The following is a 19,428-nucleotide window of genomic DNA, read 5'->3' as shown; positions in this document are numbered from 1 at the left end:
CTGTTTAAATATCCCCTTTCCTGAGTTAATGCCTGGGGGGGAGGGTTTCCCTCGAGACTCCTCCATGCATGCATGTCCATTTTGCTGAGCAAAACACCTGCAATAGCCTGCTGGTGCATTTGCCTGCCTCAAGTCTCTCCCCACTCCAACCCATTAAGTGATTTTTCTAAAACAAAGGTCTGATTGTGTCAAACCCCATATCCCCCAATAAATTCTGTGGTTCCCTCTTGCATCTAATATCAAATACAAAATGCTCTGTTTGACATTTAAAGCCCTTCATAACTTTCCAGTGTTCTTATACCTTATTTCCCTCAAAGTACTCTTCAATTCAGTGACACTGTTCTATTGGCTGTTCTATAAACAAGATTCTCCATCTCTTGCTCAGGGCATTCTCTTCTGTTGCTTGCTATGCCTGGGAAGCTCTCCCTGCTCCATACTAACCACTGACCTCCTTAGCTTCCTATAAATTCCAATTAAAATCTTATATTTCATTGGAAGCCTTCCCCAACTCCTTTTAATGCTAGTGCCTTCCCCTCTATTAATTAATTCCTATTTAACTTTAATCTTGCTTCACATATATCTGTTTGCATGTTATCTTCCCTTCCCCTCTTAGATTGTAAACTCCTTTAGAGCAGGGACTATCTTTTGCCTTCTTTTGCATCCCTAGCACTTAGCACAGTGCCTGGCATATAGCAGATGCTGGAGAAATGTTTATTAAATTGATTGACTGTATTCAGTCACTAGCTATGCCACATACTGATTCTGTGGCATTGGGTGAATCAACCAATCTCTCTGTGAATCATTTTTCTCAGTTGTAATATGAAGATGTTGAAGTAGCTGCCTTCAGAAAGTCTTTCCAGCTCTTAAGCCATGATCCTATTAACTACATGAAACTCTCCCTCACTGGGTATGAAGCCATCATTAGAGTCATTAATAGGTTATATATAAATTTGAGGTAGCATGTCAGATAAACTAGATGACATGTTGGGCCCTAAGAAGATAAAATACTGAAATGGCAATGTCAAGAGCTTAAGGAACATTTTAAAGGGAGAAGGAAGAAATGGAAGAGAGTCTCACCTTAATATCAAAGGGCTCTGCTTGGCTTGCTTGGTTGTAAAATTCCAATTGACTTTTAATTGGGATCAACCACAATGTCAAATGATGTAACTCTTCTTCAAACTGAACAAAATTCTTTAAGAGGGCTTCAATTTCTTTTTGTTTCTCAGGTAAAGCTTTAGAAATCTGAAAGGAAACAAGATTCATAGCATGAGGAGCAATTTTCAACATTATGTTAAAGGTTACCTAATGTATTATTAATTTAATATAATTTATTGACTGGAAAAACACATTTCAATATTAAAGTCCTTATCAAAATATTTACCTACTAAGTAGTCAAATACTCTTCAGCATTTTAATAGCATGCACTGGAATAATATTAACATATTTTCCATGTTAGCATTTGATATTCATATATCAGACATCTTTCATTAATCCTGTTTCAGGACAACTTCAAGGTAGATAAATACTGATGCAATTTCAGAAATTAAAAATTAAACACTGAAGGGTTCAATGAGTGGCTTGCTAGAGACAAGTTATTTGATGTTAAGAGAAATAGAAATCCATCTCCTCACCCTCAGATGAAAACTAGTAAGTTCAGCCAGTGTCTTTAAATGAAAACTAAATTTAACACATATTTTTTTTATATGTGTTGCTAGGGCAGCTACCAACTTCCATTACTTTTAAAGGACAATGAGGTGCATAGTGTGCATGAAGCTTAAGGATGTGTGCTTATAGTTTTCTTCCATCTCTCTATGAAAATATGAGATAATTCAGGATTAAAAACACAAAATAGTGGGAGAAGGTAAACACAGGATAAACTCGAGATGAATAACAGTAGCAGCTATCCTCAGGCTTTCTAAGTAACAAAAAAGACAAATCCTCCCCTTCCCCATAGTGTATTTAAATAAATAAGATATATATTTTTAAAAATCAATTAAAATTCATAGTACAACAAACATATAAACAGCTCCGTTTAACTAATAACTATTTCAGTAACAACATAATGTAATAAAATCCATTAATATCCCCTTAGTCCTGCTGAGTCTCTCTGTGATACTTCCAGAAACTGAACAGTGATTTAATTGGTCACAACAGCTTCAAGGTTGGAGACTGTGTGTCTTTAAGCATCGGGGTTACCTCAGGATTTAACTTCAGGTTTATTCTACCCCTGGATACACAAATAAGATCTAAGATAGTAAGCAGTAAGAACTTTCTTACTTGGTCATACTCAGGATATGGTAGATTGGTGGAGGGTACAGCCCATACAGTAAAATAGAAGGGAAGGGGAAAAAATTGCAGAAGCAACTGTTATTTACAAAGTATATGGATACATATATGTGTGTGCACACATGCACACATATATATATACACAATATATGTATAAACATGTTTATATTTATGTAACATTTATAGTTGTATGCATACACATTTTATATTTTGTGTATATTACATATATATTATATATGTGGATTACGTGTATATGTATGTGCATGTATATATGTATATGTGCACATGTGTATACACACATGCATAGGGCAGCTAGGTAGGACAGTACAGGGCCTGGACTCAGGAAGATTCATCTTTGTGAATTCAAATCCAGCATCAGTCATTTACTAGCAGAGTGATCCTGGGCAAGTCACTTAACCTGTTTGTCTTAGTTTTCTCATCTCTAAAATGAGTTGAAGAAGAAAATGGCAAACTACTCCAGTCTCTTTGCCATAAAAACTCCACGTGGGGGCACAAAGAGTTAGACACAACTGATCAACAACCCCCCATATACTCATGTGTGTGTATGTATGTACAATCATTTTAGCTTCCATAGAAGAACATTAATAGTTCAAATCTGATTTTTAAATAAAATTACAGAAAGTTATATACCAGTTAAATAAAAGGACAGAAATAATTACAATGGTCAATTTTTCCCCCAAACTTTTACTTATGTCTAAATGTATACTTGGAATTAAAGGACAATTATTTGCATCTTCTACAGCAGATAGGAATCACCTATCACCAAAAAATAGTAAACACAAAGATGAGAGGCTAAAGGAAAATGATAATCAAATGGAAAAGAAGGCTTGTAAAATACTTGGTATAGCTAAATAATTTCCATGATTAGACACATGATATCAACTGGTAGTTTTCAGATTAGGACCCATTAAAAAAACCAAAAAAACCTTTGGCCACTATTCCTAAATTTGAGATTTTTTTTTTTTTAGTGAGGCAATTGGGGTTAAGTGACTTGCCCAGGGTCACACAGCTAGTAAGTGTTAAGTGTCTGAGGCTGGATTTGAACTCAGGTACTCCGGACTCCAGGGCCGGTGCTTTATCCACTGCACCACCTAGCTGCCCCCTAAATTTGAGATTTTAAAAGATCTGACCTTGGAGTAGCAGCAGATGACAGCACATTCATAAACACACTAAAAATGTAAATTTCCCTTTAAGTTAGACAACATTAATGAGACACCACTTTCTTCTCTTCTTACTCCACAGTACTAGTGATAAATTTCACCATTCTAATCTCTAATGATGAATCATTTATAGGAGACAATATATCTAAAGTCATTAGAGAGAAAAGCTCTGATGGTTTCCATGACAACAACACTCAGTTGGAGGTGGGGAAATTGAGACCTTCTGACACATAACTATACTTGTTTCTTCCCTATAATGGTCCATTGGAAATAGATGGATTGTTCAATACAACCCAAGGGGAAAGATAACACGTGCAAATGACTTATTAGATTGAATAACAGCAGGTTTTCATGTAAGTCCTTTAGCTGAACGTGTTCTTAAATAATTTGCTTTGAATTATTTTTTTACTGCAAATTTACATCTACATGTAAAGACATATAAAGTTGACTTGTAAAGCAACTTTCCTGCTATCTAATCCCATTTAATAAAGCCAAGCCATTTCCACTCAGAGTATAGCCTGTAAAGCTCCCCCCCCCTCATTCTATGGTGAGGAAAAACAATTAAAAAGTCATTCAATCCCCTTATGTGTTAATTCAATAGCCATTCAAACCTTGGCCTAATTTCACACAAGATTAGCTCCATTATTCTTCTAATTTTTGAATGTTAACTTCAAATTCCCAGTAGTTTTAATATTAGTACAAACAAAATGTTTTGTTTAGAATTAACAGGTAGTTCAAGTTTTGTGGGTAGTCCCTGCCTTTCCTCCTACCCTTCACATGTTTGTAAAAGCATATATATTTATAAATTGGATAGAGTGAGATATGCAATCATGGAGAAAGTACTCTCACACTGATGAGACCACAGAGCCATCAAAGATGTATCCAGGTGCCAGCACATTTAAAAGTACATCTTCTAAACATTAATATTGTGCTCAATGGAAGTCATCGTTGGTGTCAGTTTTAAATTCTAGAACTTGCATACTTGTTTTAGATCCCTCGTGTCACTGAATGGGTATTCCTACTACAATTACCAATCATCATATTCACACCTTTTTATGCTGTGTGATTCAGGCTTATGACCCTCTAATAAATTTTCTATACCAGGTTTGCTCAATACACTGGGAGCTTTCCTTTTTTTTAACGTACGTTTTCTATTTTGTGGATAACAGTGCAACATGTGGGCTATCCACAAAGTATTCTATTGTTCTCACTATAGAAGATATCTAGGTTGCATGGACTTGGAATTAGGAAGCCTGAGTCCAAATTCTGTCTGAGATACTTATTGTGTCTGTCTTCTTGGGTAAGCCACTTAAACTCTCTCAGTCTCTGTTTACTAATCTGTAAAATGTGGATAATTAATAGAATCTGCCTGTCTCAGAGGATTTTGTAAAGATCAAGCAAGATAATATAAATAAGGTAGTTTGTGAGACATAAAATATAAATATTAAATACTGTTATCTATAAGCACCATCTACCTCCCTTTCCAGCACACTTCCTAGATGATGATTTTTGTACCACTTCATGTACAGATAATCATGATTATTAACATACTTTAGACTATAAACACTCCCTAAATGTCGTTCTATTCCTATTATGTAACTTGAAATTTGTATTCTTCTGGAAAGGGGCTTTTTCATCATTAATAGCTATGTAATTCACCTGGAGAATATATTTTTACATGATATGCTTTGACAGCAGCGAACAATTTGGGATCGCAACTAGCACTACATTATTTCCCAAAGACAATCCAGCCCCCTTTGCTTCTTCTATTCAACTTTGGACTCAGCTTATCTACTGTGAATAATATATATTGATGAGTTAATTGGATTATAAATATGGTTTGGGATTAAGCAAGGTCATGAATCCTTTAAATTCTCTAATACTTCAAATTCTATAACTTTGAAAAACGTTGTCAGGCCTATAAATAACTAATATTATCTACTTAAATAATTTCTACCTAGACAAAATGGTAAATACATTATTAGTTCTAAATGTACTACAGAATTTATGTGAAAGTACAGAATTTATATGAAAAGAATACAGAAGTAATATTTTAATGAATTTAACCCTTCATCAGAGAACCAATACAAAGATAAAAAAAAAATATTTTCTCCCAAATCCATCAGTCACTCCTCTCAGGGGGATAGGATATCTGGGACTGTATGCAGAGAAGGAAAAGAAGTTAGGTCAAGAGGTGGGGAGTGCAGAATACATTCTTCATCTTGATAACATCTAGAGTTTCCAAGTTTGAGCATTTGGGCTTCTTTGATTCTGCCTATCAGACTCTGATAGGTTCTGTTTGAAGCTGCCTTTGGAGTTGCTATATTACTAGAATCACATATTTTGCAAGGAAGAAAGGGCAGGAATATCACCAATCAGTGCTCATTCTATACAAAATTCCTCCAGACCAGTGCACCAATTATAATGGTCTTAACTAGTTTTCTTGATGCCATAATCCTTACCCCTTTCCAAATCTTTGCTTACTCTGCTGCAATATTATTTTTTTTTCAAATGCTTAAATATGATCCTATCATTTCAACACTTAAAGCCCTTGGGTATCTCCCCATTATTCAACAAATAAAATCCAAATCTTTAGGTAGCATTCAGAGTCTCGACAAGCAATCCTTCCCACAACTTTCTAGGCTTGATTTATATGGTTCCTTTCTTTAGAAGCTAAGCTGCAGCCAAACTTGCATCTCCTGTCCACATTCTATGCTATACCAATCCTATGTATTTGTTCATACTGTTCCCCATACTTAATATGTCCACCCTTTCCTGGCCTAACTTCATCGATTTATCTTTTAAATATCAGCCAAAATGACAATATTTTTTATGAAATCATCTCTGATCATCTAGTTTCCCCTCATCAATACTTCAAATAGCACTCAGTTTTGCTCTTATCCATATAACTTATATCCTTTTTTATTTTAGTTAGTGTGTGTGTGTGTGTGTGTGTGTGTGTGTGTGTGTTCTAACTCTCTACTAGACTGGGAGTTCGTAGGGAGCAGAGACTGTATCTTATTTAATTTATGTTATCTCCCATAGAACCTGGTGTAGTGAATGACAGAATTAAAAAGCATTTATTAAGCACTCACTCTATACTTCTGCACTAGGTTAAGCAGTGGAGATAAAAACACCAAAATCAAGATGGTCCTTTCCCTCAAGGATAGGGGAAGAACATAGGAAAACAAGAGATGAAAAAGAATGGTGTCTATGGAGGGTTGTTTTGGTCAAGAACGTCATGGGATTGGTGAATATAGTTGTAAGGCTATCAACTGATACATCTACAAGAACATGCCTCACTGCCAAAATTGTAAGTGTTAGGTCCTTCAAGGTTCCACTCTGGGGCCACCTCCTCTTATAATGGAACTTGCTCCATTATAACAATTGTTTATGTTTTACCCTACTCCCCAACCTACTTTTTACATAGTTATATTACACTTGGTTGTGTATGTATATTGTAGCATTGATTTTATTACTGTTCTCACAGAAGAGATGGAGGAGGAAACAGGAGGAAAATAAGCACAAGTGATGATGCAATATGAGGATGGTAGAGATTAGCTGTGTGGTGGGCCTAGGTCAGGTGACTTACGATGAACATTCACCAATCAACAGTTTGGGTCTTACAGAGGAATTAGAGGGCCAGGTTGGAGTGCAGGAACATGATAATGAAGACGACTAGGGAGTAGCAATATGTTGGTCTGGGTTGAGGTAGTTATAGTTAATTAATGCCCCAAATTCAGAAACCTGAGATGGAGCTGGAGTATTGATAAAAATTGATCAACACTGATAAATTTTAAAATGGAAATGGAAGAAATACCTTCTGGAATCCAATAATCCATTCCTATAATATTGAATGACTGTCCACTGATAAAGAAATAGGGGGCAGAGGAGAAGTTAAAGGGGAGGAATAAGGTTGGATTGGGATTTCTATCACTGAAAAGATAATGATGACTCTGAAACTAATATATCTCATTCTCATCTCTCTCATCAACTCCACATCAAGAACAATCTGTGGGCCATTTTCACTTAGCTGTCATGAGCTTCTTTTTTTAAAAAAAATATTTGTTTTCTTTAATATATGAACTAGAACAAGCATTTTCATAACATAGAATGAAAAGATGACTGCATATGAAACTGCAAATCTATTGTGTGCAACTTGCTATTCCTTTTAACTACATAATAAAGTTATGTATTTTTCCTTATCTTCCTCTCACCCTTAGATGGCTCCCATTAGACGCAGATGTATGTATGTATGCATGCATGCATACATGTATGTATGCATATATGTGTTTTTATATATATATATATATATAATCATTCTATACATACTTCTATTTATCAGTTCTTTCTCTTCCTTCATTTATCTGGAATTTTGCTCAAAGACTTCATCAATGGCCTATACTATTTGACCCAGCAATATCACTAGTAAGTCTATTTCCAAAGATGATTAGGGGAAAAGGAAAAGAACCTCTAATCTTCTAAAATATTTATACCATAGGATTCTCAAAGATACTCCTCTTCCCAACCACTTTATTTCTGTTAAGGGCACCACCATCCTTTTTATAACCTAGGTTCATCATTTCAGGGTCATGTTTGACTCCCCACTCTCCCTCATCCCTTATATCAAGTCAGTGGCCAATTCTTGTTGATTCTATCTCCCCTGGAAATTTACTACCCAGACACTTCTTTTCAGTTTTATACCTGCCACCCCAATTCAGTCCTTTGTAATTCTCCTAGAATTCTGAAATAATGTGCTAATTATTCTCCCTGATTCTAGTTTTTATTGCATTTCATTTCTTCCCACAATTGTAAAATGGGTATTCCTACAATACAGCTCTAGTAATGATGTCCCCAGCTCTAGAAGTTTCACTGACTTCCCACTGCTTCTCAGGGCAGCTCAAGTGCCTCCTCCTATACAAAGGCATTCCTGGAGACCATGGTGACTTGTGCTGTACCCAAGTTCGGAAATTACTTTGAACTTAGTTGTCAGTAACAACAGCATTCATCTGCTCTTTGCTTGGTTTGTTCCATTCCAGATGCATACTTCATCACTTTACTTCAAGGATCAAATTAAAAATATATAGATACAAATATAAATATATATAATATATATGCATATGTATAAATTTGTAAGAAAACTATATATACACGTGATGTTTACACACACACACACACACACACACACACACACACACACACACACACATACTGCAAGAAGAAAGTTTATTGTCCTAAGTCTGTTGGCCAGGGGGTTTGGGGAGAGATGAGGGAGTGGGGAGGCAGGAATTTTCTGTGCAGCCCTCACAGTGAAGAGGGGGCCACAAGGAGGCCACATTCTTCTAAGTTTAACAGCAAAATTTTGTTTCCATTAGCTCAGGGCCTGAGCACCTGGAATCTGCTCTGGGACTTCTCCTTGGCACCTGCCTCAATGTTCCCAGTTGTCACTGTCTGTGTACGAAGACAAGTCCAGGGTCAAGACTCAGTTGAACATGCAGTATCCTTGGTCAGGGTAGTTAATATGATTTAATATTATTTTTAAATGTAAACATACATAAATAAGCCTACACATTTCCTGCTAGAGGAAACAATATAGAATGCTTCACAAATATTTGTAAGAGCAATGCTAATCTTTATATCATTCAAAATTTACTATATGTGTTTTCAAAGAGAATATCCATAGATGATATAGATACAGATAGACATATGGATATTAATAACCTTGCATATGTGTTTATATATATATATATGCATATATATTTGAAGTTAAGTAATCATGCCTCATATAGACTTAAACACATTAATAAATGCTCAAAGAGGCTTCCAAAATTCAATAATGCCAATTACCATAGACCATTATTCTATTATTCTTCTCATGTACTATATATAAAAAAGAAATTTTATTTGAAGAACTAATTTTTCTTATTTTTTCCCATTTTCATATATAAAAGCTACCAGAGAAGTTAGAATTGGGAAAGATATCTCCAGGCATCTAACTGATTTTTTTTACAACTGCTCTCCAGGGAAAACATGTCAATATTAGGTTGGTGTTTTTGTGTTTTATTTTGTTTTGTTTTTTACCTCTGGAAAGCTAATAATCTTGAATACAAAAGTGAAAAGCATGTGATTATTGCCACAAACATTTTAAATTATATGTTTACATATAGTTTAAGAAATTATAAAGTATGATTCATTTTTGGAGGGGGTCACTCTTCCACAATGGCATCATTTAAAATATTAATAAAATGGGAACTAATTTCAATTTACAAAGTGAAATTTTCTTTGGAATGTTACAGAAAAACATATTTGTGCTTGATTTGCTTTAATTACAAAAATATTTTCTATATTTTTTCTTTCAAATAAATACTAAAATGAAGTTTCCTTTGATGAGAACCACCATGAATATGAATACTACTCTCGGTATATGTATATATGTGTATATACATACATGCATGCATGCATACATATGCACTTTTTATTATCATGTGTAGATTTTTTGGTTGTTATTCCTAAAGTTCTACAAAGATTTAATGCTTAATGGTATAAATGAAAATTCCATAAGAAGTTTCACACTTAGTAAGAGTATGAATAATGTCTTTTCAGCCACTGGGGCATTCTGCTATCATTAACATACTAAACTTAGCTTGCTGAATGGCCATAAGCAATAGTCTCATAATTAATTTCTCAGTGTATTAAAAATAAGCAATTCTATGTGGCATAATAATCCATAACAACATGCTTAATGTATGTATTTTTCATGTATTTCTAGATATTGTTTAATATCCAATCAATTTTGGAAAGTTATGTCCTACAACATCTCCCAAACGTATAAGACAAATTTAAATGGCCATATTTATTTATTGAAACCTCAATAGTTGTAACTTCATTTAAAAAACATGGTTAGAGGTGGATGTGTATAGGTATATATGTGTGTGTGCGTGTGTATGTGTGTGTAACCAACTATATGCCTCACTGAACATTAGAGCTTCTCTATCTCATTCTTGATCATTCTTGAGAATACTAATGAATCTCAGAGAATCAAAACATAGAATGTGATGTAATCAAACAAATATGATGTTACTCCAACTCTCAATTTCATCTTTTCTAATTGTTGCTCCAAGAAGAGAAACTCTAACATATGTAAAATAAGCCTATGACCCTACTCTCCTTTTACCAAGGATATGGTAAGAACCATGTTTGCTTTAGCCTTAAAATTGGATTTTTCCACAAATTTGTTTAAATAACCTTGTTAGCTGACTGGCTGAAGAAGAGAAAGGCTCATTTTGAGCACTATCTCTAATTGCATACATCTCTATCAAAGCTGCCACAATTCAACATGAATAGAACTAAGGTATTGTGTACTAGTGCATAGCATTCAATAATCAGTAAGCAGATATCATAGCTATATTTTATGATACTCTTCAAACTGCTTCTTAAAATTATGGCCCCAGAGTAATTTATAAATGTTATTGTTTCTTCCCTCAATTTTAATTTCATAGAAATTACTGTATAAAATACACATTCCTGTATGCTCATATACATACACACATAAAACCATTGCAAAGGAAAATGAAAAACTCTACCTCATACAAAAATATATCAAAACTTTAAAATTCTGGCTTTCTTCTGTCACTTTGTTTTGTGAATAATAATGATTCCCCCCTTGCAGCATACTGAAAAATCTGACTTAATTCTATAATATCTAAAAGGGTTTTTTTTAAAATAAAAATGATCAAAAAGCAGATGGGATTTACTTTTAGAAATTAAATGATGCAGGTATATTAAAATTCATGTGCCAACTTGACTATTGCATTGACATTATCTAGAAGTGTTATCTTCCATCTCATTATTTACTAGCCAATAGCTTTGCTGTTTCCACTGCTCCTATACCAGTAGAGAATATGTTAGTTTGACATGAAATTCTTCTTTGCATTATTCTGAACAGAATGATTTTATAGTGATTTTTAAAAATCATGTTTTAGAGTTCTGAAGACTCATTTAGTTATTTATCCAGTTCAATAAATGTATATTTCAATCCCCACTAAACTGAAATGTGTATTTTAATCTTGCCCTCAAGAAACTGATATGATATTGAGCAGCTATCAGTCACCTATCATCAAAGCAATGCTCTATCAACTACAAAAGACTGGTAATGAATGATGCTTTCCATTTTTTGGCCTACTTGAAAAAATGTATACTTTTCCACATGGCTACAGTATTTGATATTTTTTATTTATTGCTTTGGCATAACCATACTTTTTATAAAAGTGTTGTTTTTTTTGAAGTGGGTAGATATTTGGAGCATAGTGGTAAGGGAGAGTTGTGATAGTGATACAAAAAAGATCTAAGAAAAAAGGTATTTATGAGTCATTTAAAAAATTGCAGAGGGGTAGCTAGGTGGCACAGTGGACAAAACACTGGCCCTGGATTCAGGAGGACCTGAGTTCAAATCCAACCTCAGACACTTGATACTTACTAGCTATGTGGCCCTGGGAAAGTCACTTAACCCTCACTGCCTTACAAAAAACAAAACAAAACAAAATGCACAGAAAAGGGGAAAAGGGAGTTCAGAAAGAAACATAGATAAGCAGGCCAGTGTTGGAACTATTTTATTAAATTTTAAACATAAAAAGTTATACATGGTAGAACTTAGTTTCATCTATAATCTTTTTCTATTCTTTGCATGAAAATGTTCATGTTTGTTGATTTTTGGTTAAGTTCATAATAATAAAAAGGACCATTTAAAACTATTTCATAACTTTCCTTTTGAAAACTGTTTGATCACATTTTTTGATTACTCATCTACTGGAGAATGGTGTTTTGCCTTACTGTCAACTTGGTTTTTTAGCTGTTTTATTCTGTATAAAGGAAAACTTCCAGGAAAGTGGGGTAAAGATTTAAAGTGACTATAATGTAAAATCAAGGAGAATTGATAAAATGTTCATTTCTTTAAAAAAGAGGAAATAAGAGAGAAAAAATATAGGAATCAGTGCCAAAAACTGCTTTGTATTGTAGAAGGAGGACTGTTAAAACCCAAATATTTAACAATGGGAAGAGTACTAGACTTGGAGACAAAAGAATCACTCCCAGTCTTGGAGGGACATTTTGACCCAGATTCCCTCCTAATACTTCCAAATCAACATGTCTAAAAATTGAATTCAATATCTTTTCTCTCCAAACTGCCCTATTCTACCCAACTTTCCTATTTCAGTTGATGGCATTACCTGATATCTTTCTTTTTTGTTTTTTTTAATGTATGAGGTATTTTATTTTTTCCGTTACATGTAAAGATAGTTCTCAACTTTTGTTTATACATGCTTTACAATTTCAGATTTTTCTCCCTCCCTCCCCTCCCTCCCCCCTCCCCTAGACAGCAGGTAATCTGATATAGGTTATATCTATATATCTCTATACATATACATATAGATATATATATATACACACACACATATATATACACATAATAACATTAATCCTATTTCTGCGTTAATCCTGTTACAAGAGAAAGAATCAGAGCAGTGATGCAAAACCTCAAAATAGAAAAAAAAAAACAACAGCACCCAAAACAAAAGAAATAATATGGTTCAATCAGCATCTATACTCCACAGTTCTTTCTTTCTTTTTTTTTCTTGAATTTGGAGATCCTCTTCTATCATGAGTTCCCTGGAACTCTTCTGTACCATTGCATTGGTGAGAAGAATATAGTCCATCACAGTAGGTCAACACTCAATGTTGATGATACTGTGTACAATGTTCTTCTGGTTCTGCTCATCTCACTCATCATCAGCTCACGTAAGACCCTCCAGGTTTCTCTGAACTCTTCCTGCTCATCATTTCTTACAGCACAATAGTATTCCATTGTATTCATATACCACAACTTGTCCAGCCATTCCCCAATTGATGGGCACCCCCTCAACCTCCAACTCCTTGCCACCACGTAAAGAGCAGCTATAAATATTTTTGTACATGTGGGTCCCTTTCCCCCTTCCAGACCTGATATCTTTCTTAATCAAAAGAGCTTTAATGATGGTGCCATCCTTGAATCTTCCCTCTCCTTCAACCAAAAGTGTTTATTATTCTGTTGTCAATTTTGTGTCTGTAAGATCTCTCAAACATGTCCTCAGCTTTCCGTTCATAAATTCTTTAGTTATGGTCCTTTCACTTCTTGCCAGGTAATAACTTCTTACTCCTTTGCTTCCAATCTCTTTCCTCTCTAAGTCTGATTGCTAAAATTATCTTCCTAATCTACACTTTGCCATGCCACTAACTTGCTTGAAATTTAAAGCCCATTTCATTCTTAGTCCAATTTGTTTTCTTTCACATAACCCATGTCCCAGACAACCTTGACTTTTGGTTGTTTTCTGAAATCAACTTGTCATCTCCCACTTCTATGCATTCATGTAGGCTATCTCCCATGTATAGAATGCATTCCTTTCTTTTCTCTGGATGCTAAAAATAATTTTCTTCAAGGTTCACTTTATATGCCACAGTGGAGAACCTTGATATTGTAGTTATTGTGCTCTCCCCACTCAAATTTTTCTTCATCTGGAACCATGCTATAAATCTCCTTTTCCTTCTCCTTATTTGTCATTTTATTCTAAAGCCCTTTTCCCAATCTGTCTACAACCTAATTTTTATCATACCTATACTGTTACCTTCTCCAGCTCATTAACTTGAGTTCATGTAATTCACTCATCTCTAGAGTGTCCTAGAGCAATTTCATCATTAACAAGTGAGAAAACTGAGTCACAAAGAGGTTAAATGACTTTGCCTAGGGTCACAGGTCAGTTAGTGTCTGAGGCAAAATTGGAATCCATCTCATCTTGACTCAAGTTGAGCCCTCTATCTGTTATGCTACCTAGTTGTGTCTTCTTTCTTATTGAAGCTGTCCCAGACTTACAGACTAAATATTATCTAGTCCAAGACACTAATTTTACAGATGAGGTCCTAAATCACAATATAGCAGAGATCAAATCTCAATCCATTTACTCTAATTCTAAATCTAGTATTCTTTCCACTACCCTATACTACCTCTAATAATTGTATAACTAGGGAGTTGACTTGATGATCTCTAAAAGTAATACATATGTAGTAATAAATATAGCTCATATTTACCTATCAATTTATACTGTTAAAATACTTTAGGTATATTGTCTAATTTGATCCTTCCATCAACTCTGTGAATTAAGTAGTATAGTACAAGGGTGTTTAACTATATTTTTAAAGGAGAAAACAGATGCTCAGAGAAGTGAAGTTGATATGCTCAAAGCAAATCAATACTAAAAATTCTAAAAAATAATCGTAGCAAATTTCTAGTTCATTATAAATGGATGGATTTTAATTTTCATACATATGTATATACACATACACTATTTACTTGTAAAAATCTGATTTAGTAAGAATACTATGCAATAGCTCTTTTTAAGTGGAAAACAGTTGGAAACTGAGGGGATGTCTGTCAATTGGGGAATGGCTAAACAAGGTATGATATATGATTGTGATGAATACTGCTGTGCTATAAGACATGATGAGGGGAATGGTTTCAGAAAAACATAGGAAGACCTATATAAACTGATGCAAAATGAAGTGGGCAAAACCAAGAGAACATTGTACCCAGTAATAGCAATATTACAATGATGATCAGCTGTGAAAGACTTAGCTACCATAATCAGGTCAATGATCCAAGACAATTCCAAAGGACCCACAAGGAAAAAGGCTATCCACCTCCAGAGAAAGAACTGGTGAAGGCTGAATCCAGTTTGAAGCATAATTTTTAACTTTTTTTCTTTTTTTTGTAACATGGCTAATATGGAAATATGTTTATCAAGACTCCATGTGTATACTGTTTTCCTTCTCATTGAGAGGGGGAGGACCTACAAGGAGGAAGAGAATTTGGAACTCAAAATTTTTAAAAAATGTATATTAACTTTTGTGCTATAATAAATAATCTACTTCTCTTCTATTCTTGAATACTTTAGATTTGTATAGGGAGTTATAATTTCTAAAACATTTTAAATTAATAATATACTTTAATCTACTTAGCAATTCTGCAAAAAAAAATCAGATATTATAGTCCCATTTTACAGGTGAGGAAACTGAGTTTTAGAAAGACTAAGTCACTTGTCTAGGGTTCCATAGGTGGTAAGTGGAAGAGCTAAGATTTCTGAATTCTAGTGTAGTACTTTTTCCAATTCACAACACTTTCATGATTATATATATATTATATATTATAGATAGATATAGATATAGATATAGATATAGATATAGATATAGATATAGATATAGATATAGATATAGATATAGATATAGATATAGATATAGATATAGATATAGATATAGATATATCTGTGACCAAATATGCATTTTGGACTCAGTTCACCTATCCACAATAATCTCATTTTGGTGTTCAAAAGACAGTGGTTTCTTGATTTGAGCACTATTAGGGTGTAAGCTAAGCTCTGCTTTAAAATCTCCAAATTGCTACTGAGAAATAGAATGATATGTCCCCCATAATTTCCCTCTCTTCCCCTCCCTCCTCACCACCTTACTTGGGAGACATCTAAACAAATTCTTTCATTAGTTATACTACTACTACTATTACTACTACTACTCCTGCTGCTGTTACTGCTGTTGCTGCTAATGCTGCTGCTGCTACCGCTACTACTGCTGCTGCTGCTACTACTAACTCACATTTATATAGCACTTTAACATTTGCAAAGCACTTTATGTGTTATCTTATTTGATCCTCATAACAATCCTGAAAGGTAAGTGCTATTATTAACCCCATTTTCAAATGAAGAAACTAAGGCTGAGAAGTTAAGTGACTCATGCAGAGGGAAAGAGCAAGTAGGGTCTGAGACATAATTTGAATTCAGCTCTTCCTGAATCTATGTCAAGCACTGTTCCACTTAATTGCCTTCTGCCATTAATATTCATGACCTATGGACCCTATGACCTATTTGCTTTGGTATATGCTGAGTCCCTTTCCTACCTTGAATCTCTATGAATACTGTTCTTCTTACTGAATTTACCACCTATTCAGGAGTACCCTATCATCTATGTGTAAAATAGGCCAACACAGTAGATAAAGCACTGGACCTGGAGTCAGGAAGACCAGAGTTCAAATCTAGCCCCAGATATTTACTAGCTGTGTGACCCTGGACAAATTTCATAACCCTGTTTTCCTCAGTTTCCTCATCTGTAAAATGAGCTGCAGAAAGTAATGGCAAACCTAATCCAGTATCTTTGCCAAGAAAACCCAAAATGGGGTCACAAAGAATGGGACATGACTGAAATGGCTCAACAATGTGTTAAATAGCCAGGTAGCACCACCTGCTGGCCCAATTCTGTATAGTCAATGAGATGCTAGGCTCCTTGGTATGTTGAGTGTATATTTTAGCCATCCACAACCATCCTAGATTATTTAGAGAAAAATTGGGGTATAAAAATAGGCCATTCAATTCAATTCAACAAATCCTTACTAAGCACCTACACTGGACAAGGCACTGTGCTAAAGGCTGGAGGCAATGAATACATAAACAAACTCTGACAGTGAGCAGGACAATATCCACAGCAAAAAGACTGAGTTTTTCCCGTCCTAAAAGTGTATCATAGTCTAACACAGGAAAAGATTATGCCCACCTGAAATATAAATGTATATAAATAAAACCAGCATCCTGAGAGAGTAAAGGACAGAGGCCAACTTTAAAATTTCAAAAGACCTAGATGTTCTGAATATAGTTCTGCTCTACTGTAGATTGCAATGCTTTTAATCTGAGTAGAAAGTCTGTGAGAATTGCCAGATTAAAAAGAAATCATCATTTTATGGGTAGAATTCTAGTGATGGGTTTCTTCTGGAGATGATTTTAGCTAATGTATAATACCAACTGTAGACATTTGTTACTGGTTCACCATCAAAGCTTTCCCAGATTTGTAGAACCTCACATAGGATTAAAATTTAGCAAAATGCATATCTTTCTAGCTGATGTGAACTTAATTTTTCTAAAAAAAAAAATAAGTAACCTGTTAGAGTCTAAAAATGCATTTTTTGTTTGTTTTCATAGGATTTTTAGTTCCAAATTTTTTTCTCTCCCTCTCTTCCCTCCCTCCTCCCCAAGGCCAAATGCAATCTGATATAGTTTATATATGTACAATCACATTAAACATTTCTGCATTAGTTATGTTGTGAAAAAAGAATCAGAGCACAAGAGAAAAATCTCAAAAGAGAAGGAAAAAATGGCCCAAAAGTAGAAACAGTATGGTTCAACCGGTATTCATAATCCACAGTGCTTTTTTCTGGATGTTGAAAACATTTTCTATCATGAGTTCTTTGAAGTTGTTTTGGATCATTGCACTGCTGAGAAGAGTCAAGTCTATCACCATGACAATGCATTTTAAATGCAGACTTCACACAATTCATTCTCATAATATTTTAATCATTTTATCCATTTAATTTTTTGGTTTTCCTCTAAAGCAAGGATTCAACTGTCTCTCTATGAATATATAAGTTAATATAGTGAAAACAGTGTTGAGGGGCTAACAAATTACATTTTGCCCAAAAGTTCTGCTGGCTTTAAATGAAGTATTAGCCTCTTTTTTTTTTTTTTTAGTGAGGCAATTGGGGTTAAATGACTTGCCCAGGGTCACACAGCTAGTAAGTGTTATGTGTCTGAGGCCGGATTTGAACTCAGGTACTCCTGACTCCAGAGCCAGTGCTCTATCCACTGTGCCATCTAACTGCCCCCATTAGCCTCTTTCTTTATTTATCTTGGGACAAAATGTCCTGTTTAGAGGCAGGTCAGGAACACAGCCTAATTCCATGCAGAAGTGAAGATTTATTTAGCATAATGTTCAAGACAATCATAGGTTTGGAGTTAGAAAGAACCTGTGAAGTAATTTATTCCAACCCCCTCATTTCATAAATGAGTTTTCAGTTTTTGGTTCTACTATTCCCCAGGAATCTGTAAACAGATGATGTGCTTTATGAAACCTACTGATAGAAAAAATGGAATTATTAATGAGAAATTCTGACATTTCAAGGGTACCTGCTTAGCATATGAAAATACGAGAAAAGAAATTACTCTATCAAGAAGGAAGAGTTAATTAATGAGGTGTCAATGAGAGTAAATTAATGGGGTGGAAGATCATGCATTCTTGTTTTTGTTATCTATTGTTTTCCCAGCACCAATACTGATTAGAGAATCTTATGGTTGTAAGGGGTTTTAATCTGCTCTTAATTTCCTCTACTATACCCCTTATCAAGGGGTCATTTAGTCACTGGTTGAAGACCTCAGGCAGACTATTCTACTTTTACATGATTTTAATGATCAGAAAGCTATTCTTTCTTGAAGAAATTGAATTAGTTTGCTTCACTATAACTGTCAACCCATTGTTCTCAGTTCTCCCTATTCTAATGCCACAGAGAATAAGGCTAACTCTTTCATATGGGAAGTTTTTCAGTTTAAAAACATGGCAAGATCAACTGCAAAATACTTTATAGTAGGAAGATAAAAAAATATGAGTGATAACAACTCAAAAATGACAGAAAAGCAGCTGTGGAGAAAGGAAGCCTGAGTACATATTGAAGTGACATTCAACTACGTCAGATTATTTGGAGAGCTAATGAAATCAAATGGCAAGTAATATACAAGAAGTACAATAGACCTATTGGTTTTTGAACTCTTCTATGGCTACTCTGATTGCAGTGTATGAAGAAATGACAATACATTTAAAATCCATAGTGTGAAGGAGGGGGAAGAGGCAGGAACACTAGGACCTCGAATGACTCATCTTGCTTTTGCAGCACATTAAAATTCCCAAGTCTTTTCCAGAGAAATTATTTAGTTATATCTTTCTCATATAGGAGATGCAGCATAGTAAAAACGATTATAATGTTGGATGTGGGGGGAAGATGAGGATTCAGATCTATCCTCTGACAGCCACTGTGTGATAAGTCAAAGAC

The 19,428-nt window shown here is 34.6% G+C and overlaps 1 protein-coding gene across 1 annotated transcript in view; it reads right to left on the bottom strand.

Annotated features, from left to right (window-relative positions):
- Positions 1–19,428, bottom strand: part of DMD (dystrophin) — a 2,325,391-nt gene that overhangs the window by 871,430 nt on the left and 1,434,533 nt on the right. Inside the window, 1 exon segment of the mRNA XM_043994767.1 lies at positions 1,078–1,242. Coding sequence (XP_043850702.1) covers positions 1,078–1,242 — 165 coding nt within the window.

The sequence above is a fragment of the Dromiciops gliroides genome, chromosome 3 (genome assembly GCF_019393635.1).
Source record: "Dromiciops gliroides isolate mDroGli1 chromosome 3, mDroGli1.pri, whole genome shotgun sequence".
NCBI lineage: Eukaryota > Metazoa > Chordata > Mammalia > Microbiotheria > Microbiotheriidae > Dromiciops > Dromiciops gliroides.
Note: the sequence above shows the minus strand (reverse complement) of the source record. Positions and strands in the feature narration are given on the sequence as shown.